At 40.9% G+C, this 7,370-nt stretch overlaps 1 protein-coding gene across 1 annotated transcript; it reads right to left on the reverse strand.

Annotated features, from left to right (window-relative positions):
• Positions 1–5,947: 5,947 nt before the first annotated feature.
• On the reverse strand, positions 5,948–7,370 carry LOC111497298. Its single transcript, XM_023148063.1, has one exon. The coding sequence runs from the start codon at positions 7,221–7,223 to the stop codon at positions 6,234–6,236; it is 990 nt and encodes a 329-aa protein (XP_023003831.1). The 5' UTR covers positions 7,224–7,370; the 3' UTR covers positions 5,948–6,233.

The raw sequence follows: 7,370 nt of genomic DNA on the forward strand, positions 1-7,370 counted from the left end.
ACCCACTTGGATTGGATTTACTTATTTATTAATTATTATTATTATTATTAAGAAGAGAGTAGTGAGGAGTAGTAGTGGNGGTTGATTGCAATGTGTCCTGTGATTTAATATTATTGTTCCCAGTAAACCCTATTTTCATTTCCCACACGGTTTCAGGTTTTGAAGGCGTTTGTGCACATCACTTCAGTTATAAATGAACTGAAAAAAGGGTTAGCAAACTCAACTCAGCTGGGCACGTAAAAAGTGGAAAAAGAAAAGAGTAATTATGGTCTGAGTCGCCCCATCTAATCTGCTAATAATTTGGCATGGAAAAAAGTGGAGTTTTTGTTTGCAGTAAGAAAAAGGTGGTAAAGTTAGTGGGACACTCCGAATGTCGCTTCTTCTCTTTAACTCTACTACTCAGCTTAGCTTATTAGCTTAGCTTATTAGCTCCTGCCATCGACTTTGTTTCCAATCTCCATTCAAGCTCGTGGAAACACAAGTGTTCTCTTTTCCCTTCAAACCATAAAGGAAATCCTTGCCTAAATCTCTCTGTGCAACACTGTCCATTCAATGTTTCAACCCTTTGTTCCCTTCTCATCTTTTTTCTTTTTTATATTGTTGTTTATTATTTACCTTCAACTCCTACTGCATGGGAATGGCTTCGCCTTCTATCTTTATTCATATTCACATCCATTCCTCATACGTAAAGGCTTCCCACCACATCATCCATAAAAAGTGTCCTGCTTCGTCACTCTCAAATTTAACTCCCAATTATACGATGAATTGAGTCAAATATGTGCTTCTCTTCTCCCACCCTCACATGAATATACATTTTTCCCAATATGATTACCTCTTCCTAATTTGTATACACAAGCTATACATACAACTTCATTCACTATTTGATTGAGATGCTATAATTAAAATTCTCCTAATTCCATATTGTCGATGCTAGCAATAACAACTCGTGAGACTGTGATTGTGATTTAAAAGGCTTGCCTACATCACTTCTACTAGCAAAGGATAAATAATATAGAAAATAGGAGGATTTAAAAGAGTTTTCTCTCGAGATTTTAAAACGCGTTTGCTAGAGACAACTTTCTACACCCTTTTTGTTACCCTCTTCAACTAACGTGAGATCTTAGAATTCGTCTCATTCATGAGATCTCACAATCTACCCCTTAGTGATCCAAGAGAATTTCACACCCTTGCAGGGTCGAGTCGGATCCTAGAGACTAAATCATGATTGAGTTTGAAGAATAGGTATGAAAGTAGGGTATTAGTGAGATTTGAAGTTGGATTGAATTAGAATAAATGTTTGTAAAAGAGAATACATAAGATTAGGTGTAGAAAAAGGGAAGAACAATCAAATTGGTTTGTACGAGGGAGAGAGAGAGAGAGAGTGGGGAGAAGAATATACGTGACCAATAAAGAAATAATACTAAACAATTAGGGTTTTTTAGGGTTTGAAGAAGGAAAAAAAAAACATATATTTAATGTATGTATAGAGTACGCGAACCCGTCAGCAGAGCGTAAGTAAGAATAAAGGGGAGGTGAGAGAGAGAGAGAGAAAGGGAACCCTAGATTGTATTTAGATTTAGGGTTGGAAGCAGTAACCAAATCACTTTAAGTCTTTTCCATCTACAGACCCATCACACTCGTCAAGCTTAGGGTTCGGTTCGGTTCGGTTCGGTTCCAATGAATGGCACTACCAACCCCATCAACACCCAGTTTTATGAGCCCAGTTTTTGGTCCATTATTATTTTCCACTTGATTCCACGCATTTGTGCTGTGTCCAATAAAATAAAGCTGATTTGACCCTCTTTTGACTCCACTCTTTTTAATTTCTTTCGCTACCTTCAAAGAGTTGACATTATGAAATGTGAAGATGGGCATTTGAGTGTGTGTTGTGGGATAACATACATAATATAAATACACGCTATTATTTTACAACCATTCGTCTCCCAGCAGCTTGGTCGTCCATGGCATGTATATTTATATGACTGATTTAACTACTACTGCCTATACACAACAAACAAACTGCTGCTGCACCTGCCACATGCCACCCTCTGTTGCAACTCCTTTTCCTTTGTCCTTCCTTTTTTTTTCTCCATTTTACACCGTTCTTGTTTTACAGCTCTCTCACCCTTTGCCCAAACTGTTCAATTTCCCGAGAGGTTCTCTCCTGAAGATTTGTGTCATAACTCTGTCCACGCTTTTGTGTGATTTATGACACCGACATGTTAAGAGAAGACAAATGGTTCCGTTTCAAGATTCACGTCAAAATATCATAATAGATCTCACATCAATTGAAAAGAGGAACAAATAACATCTAAAAAGAATAAGTATCAGTGAAGATGCTAAGCTCGCCAACAGAGAATGTTAGACTCCAAAAAGGTGGATTGTGAGAATTTCACATTAATGGAAGAAGAAACAAAACATTGAAACTTTAAAGGGTAACTCAAAAAGAAAAGTCCAAATAAAGAAAACGATATCTAGAATGAGTTTGAGAGAATAATTTGACAGAGTTATGATTTTTTGACATCCACAGTGAAGTAACAAGTCATTCTTTGAAAATAACCTTCCAACTCCAACTGTTTGTGTCATTCCTTCCCCCGTTTCCCCAGCGAAGCATTTTGAAAAAAAGAAAGAAATACCATATCTAGAGGAAGATCATGATTTAGTAATTGAATCAATACTTTAGGCATTTCAAGGGCGATACTTTTCATATTTAGGGGGGAAAAAACAAACCATATGAAAAGAGTTGGAATTATGGTGGGGCACAGCTCCTCCTTTTGCGCTTATCTCTGTGCACCACACAAAAAGGGGGAGAAAAAAAAACCCCACACATCTCATCATCCTCCATTAATGAATATAACACTTGAGAACTGGAATGCATGCTTCCCTAAAACATAATGAAACAAAAAACTTGTGAGTTTGGTTTCAGAAACTAAGGGATTTGTGAATGACTGAGTTGTTGGTATCTTTGATATTTTGGAAGGTATCTTGCTCAAAGTGAGTGGCAAGGCAAGCACATGGTTTCAGGCATATATTAAAGGGCCCTTCTTCGACCAAACCCTCAAAAACACAAAGAGGGTTATAAAGATAGTACCACAAATTGTTCTGTTGGCCGACAATGACATGACTCTTGACTAATTACTGCCACTACCATGAATATAATTTATGTGTGCTATTCGTTATGAACATGAACCCTCTGAACCAGCATCAATACCTCAAAATCTATTCCTTTTTAACCAACTACCTTACTTCTTCCTCCTCTATGTGCCAACGGGGGAAGGAACCAAATCCCCCCTGTTCAATTTCAGTAAGTTTTCTGGAAATGGAGTGTTTGAAGAGGAGGTGAATTTGCATAAATGGGGCTGAAGTAGTATTGAACGTACAACAAATCCCACAAACTGCAGGTTCATATTTCCATGGCACCCTCGAGAGCAGACAGGCACATTAATGAAAAGCACTAGTGGGCACTGATCATGCGGTGCTAAATTAAACGTCGTATCATGCGGTGTCGCATCAGTCAACCTACGCTGAGCCGAGGATAATGCCAATGTTTCTTCCACACATTAGCCGAGTCTCTACAGAAGCCAGAAGGGTTTGAATAATGGACTCACACCACAACCTTCTTCCCCCACACCGTCCCCTGCTTCCTTAGTTTCTCCAACATAATCCTCACCCATGAAGAACTGGTGGATGATGAAATTCAGTTCTTACACTTGGGATACATAACCAAATACTCAGATCAATGCAGTCGCAAGAACTTGGATCTGTAATCTTGATATGTCTATTAAACTAAGAAGCTCCAATCTGTAATCTCTTCAATCCCTGAAAGTACAGAATTCACTGTTCTTGGTTTCTAAATTGATACTTCTTCGGGCCTCCAACTATATCAAGGCCCATTTAATGATGATCTAGTAATGAAACAAAACATCTCTTTAAGTGGTTCAGTCCAGGTCCCTAGAAACTCAGACCAAAGATTCCAATCTCAGAGATCGGTAGGCTTTTCTTTCCGAACATGAACTACTTTCTCACCGACTATGTTGTAGCAAGCGATCTTAAGCACTTGTAACTTAGTTGAAATTTAGCGACCCAAACCGAAGTGTATCATAATATTTTATTGATCTTGGTAAACCCAAATATGATTAAAGGGGTGAAAGTATTCCATGTTCTTCGTTTTTGGACGCTTCCCCTCGAATTATCTGTAAAAAGAAACCCAGAAAGAGAGGCTATAGCCACCAAAAAGAACTCTACGAATTAGGGCTCGACGAAATAAAAGACGGGTAGTTTGCCTTTGATTCCCCCTTCCACACCTTCTGAATATACATGCAAAATGAAGCAAAAAGAAAGAAGATATAGAGATCATTACATCCTTACAGCGCTAGACATAGATTCTTCGTAAGACGGCATCTGCGTAGACTTTTCCCTCGATTTGCTTTCAAACGATTCCACCAGCGAATTGTGAACTCAAGCTTCGCTGCGTTATGAACTCACATTCTTGCATTATCAAATACAAACGTGGACAAGCACCCTGAGGGAAGGGTCGGCATGCCGGAGTAGTGAATACTGAACAGGACGAAGTGAACTGTGAATTTGAGCCAGGCGCCGAACCACTTCTACGTCGGTTGGGCCGGGGGCGGCTGTGTTGGGCTCGAGTATGGAACTTAGTTTAGCCCACTAAGCTGGCCCAACTCAGAAGGCATCGATGCATGAGTTGGGTAAGTATTATATAAAATAATCAAGTTTAACACCAGATTTTGTATATAGCTTTATCTAAATCTTAACTAGTTTTTCTTTTGCACGACGATTAGTTACATCATGTAATTAGTGTTAATTAGATTAATCCCAACGCTTAATTTCTTTACATTCACTAATTATTTGAAATATTTATTTTTAAATTTAGCCGATATGGGTTTGAAGAGTGAGTGGCATATCATATCACTTCATCTAAATTGACACCACCTGTCCAAATATTATTAGAACAAATGTGTCACTCTACACTTTGTTGAGTAGTGCCACCGCCACTGCCACTGCCAGCCACAAATACGAAGGACAAACAAAATCTAATTGTAATCTTAAACTGGTTACTAGCACAATTAAGACGCATCTCTTAGGGAAAGATTTGCACTCTTATAAAGAATGTTTCGTTTTTCTCTTTAACCGATGTGGGATCTCATAATTCACCCCTTAAGAGCCCAACGTCCTCGCTGTTCACACCACCAAATGTATGGCTTTGATACCATTTGTAACCATCCAAGCTCGCTGCTAGTAGATATTGTCCGCTTTGTCCCGTTGCATACTAAGTCATACTCGGTTTAAAACGTGTATTATGGAAAGGGTCTAGTCATATGTTGACTAGTGTCTTGCATTGTCCAGTAACTAACTTTGACCCATTACTTATAGCCATCATTTTCACGATTTTAAAATGAGTATGATAGAAAAAAGTCTCCTTTTATACCTCTAAAACCTACGACAGATCTCGCATTAATAATCACCTCGGTAGGGGAAGAACTGCTTACCACTGTGTGGTGGGCTTGAGAAGACACTACCGTGATTTGGCACTGTCTTGTTCTTCTGGAAAGCAAAACTTGGGGGAAACCTTGAACAGGAGAATGTCCTGGGAAACTCATGTATAGACAGGGTAAATAATATCCAGAGAAAAAAGAACAATGACAATTTATTTACGTATTGGTTTCTATGGAAAACAAGCCAGAGTTACTGTATTACAGTTTCAGTACAGAATTGTAAGGGCATGGTTTGAGAAGATAGATAGGAATTAAGATAAAAGATACAGATTGGTCTGTCCTTTTCCCCCCGCAAGAACAGAATCAGCCATGGATTACAAGACAAAACTTTTGCTAAACGAATATGAGCCAAAAGCTAAGAGGGTCACAATTGGTGGTCCTCGTGATGATGAAGAAACAAGAAAAGAAGGAAAAGAAAACCCCATGAAGCCTTGACAAAGAAACCTTCAGAATCGCATTCATTCAATCCAAGAAATGGTGGGGTGAGACGAAAGAGATGAATCCAAATGGGGGGAGTTTAATTTTTGCAATAAGTTGATTGAAATTACAGTAACAGCCAGCCAAAGTGTGTACAGAGCTGATAAATTAAGTAGTGTCAGAACTCAGATGGCTAATACTTTTGGTTAATTACATAGAGATGCAAAAAGTTTGAGACCAGGGGGAGCTTCCTATACAATAATGCGTTTGAAAATGGAGAATCCTTTTTTCATGAGAATGTTAATGCCCTTTCTTAGTGAAAAGGCTTCTTATGCTAAAGAGATTGGTAGAACTACTTGAATTTCCAGGATTACTAACACTGCCGCCGTTTCCGTTGTTGTCGGAACTATGGCTGCCATCGTCTACGCCGCCGCCGCCGCTGCTTCTGCCACCACCGCTGCCAACAGCCCCAAGTCCACTGGTCTCGTCGCTTCTACAGCTCAAATGGTTTCTGTACCCAATACACATGGGGACATTCAAATTCAAAACTCTTACTCTAGAGGCGGCGGCGGCCTTGCTTCTGTGGGCGTCCTTGGGTTCTTTCCGGGCAGTTTTTTCGGCGTTGCGAGAGAGAGTTTCGGAGGTTTTGACGGCGGATCCGCTGCGCCGGACCTGCCACACCGGGCTACCCCGACCCAAATGGACTCCGGCGTGACTTGGGCTGCTTGGCCACTTCCTGGATTTGGATTCACCGGCCGAGTTGCTGCGAGAACACGGCGCACTGTTAAACTTCCGGGATCCTGGTTGGCCGCCGGTGAAAATTTTAGGCCTAGTGAAAGTATTCCCGGCGGATCTGCTACGCGAAAATGGCCAAATATTGATGTTTAACTCGGCCGATGAAGACCCATTTCCAGTCTTCTTCTCTTTCTTCTTCTCCTTCTCTCGATCCTCCTGACAACCCGAGGCGTTCTTCTTTTCGCTTTTCTTGAAAATGTTCCACCGCTGCGACGAGGTTAACGAAGAACCGGTTTCCGCCGAAATGGGCGTCAATTTGGGGCCGTCGCATGGATCGGGTTCGGAGGGAGGAGGCTCCGGGTCAGTTTTCGGGTTAGGTTCGGTAGAATGAGAGGTACAATGGTTGGATACAAGGTGAAGGGGAAGAAGAACACCGTCGACGAAGAGCTCATCGGCAGAGACGAGATTAGGCTGAGGGCAAGAGGGGTTCCGGACCATCCAAAACTCGAACTCCGGCGACGTGGGGAAGCTGCCGGTGGTCGGCGGAATCTCCATGAGGGAAAAAGATGAAGATTCTTCAGCCGGTTGGGAGTGGTGTGTGAGCTGAGAGCTCAGAAAGGGGACCCTACGACCTCCAATCAACAAATCAGAATAAAAACTGAGAGGGAAAGAGAGAAGTTGGGGGTACCACTCGACGAGGAC

The sequence above is a fragment of the Cucurbita maxima genome, unplaced genomic scaffold (genome assembly GCF_002738345.1).
Source record: "Cucurbita maxima cultivar Rimu unplaced genomic scaffold, Cmax_1.0 Cma_Scf00023, whole genome shotgun sequence".
Classification (NCBI taxonomy): domain Eukaryota; kingdom Viridiplantae; phylum Streptophyta; class Magnoliopsida; order Cucurbitales; family Cucurbitaceae; genus Cucurbita; species Cucurbita maxima.

Bases quoted from the DNA above. Each gene is read 5' to 3' on its own strand.
- LOC111497298 (XM_023148063.1), bottom strand. From the start codon at position 7,223: ATGGAGATTCCGCCGACCACCGGCAGCTTCCCCACGTCGCCGGAGTTC.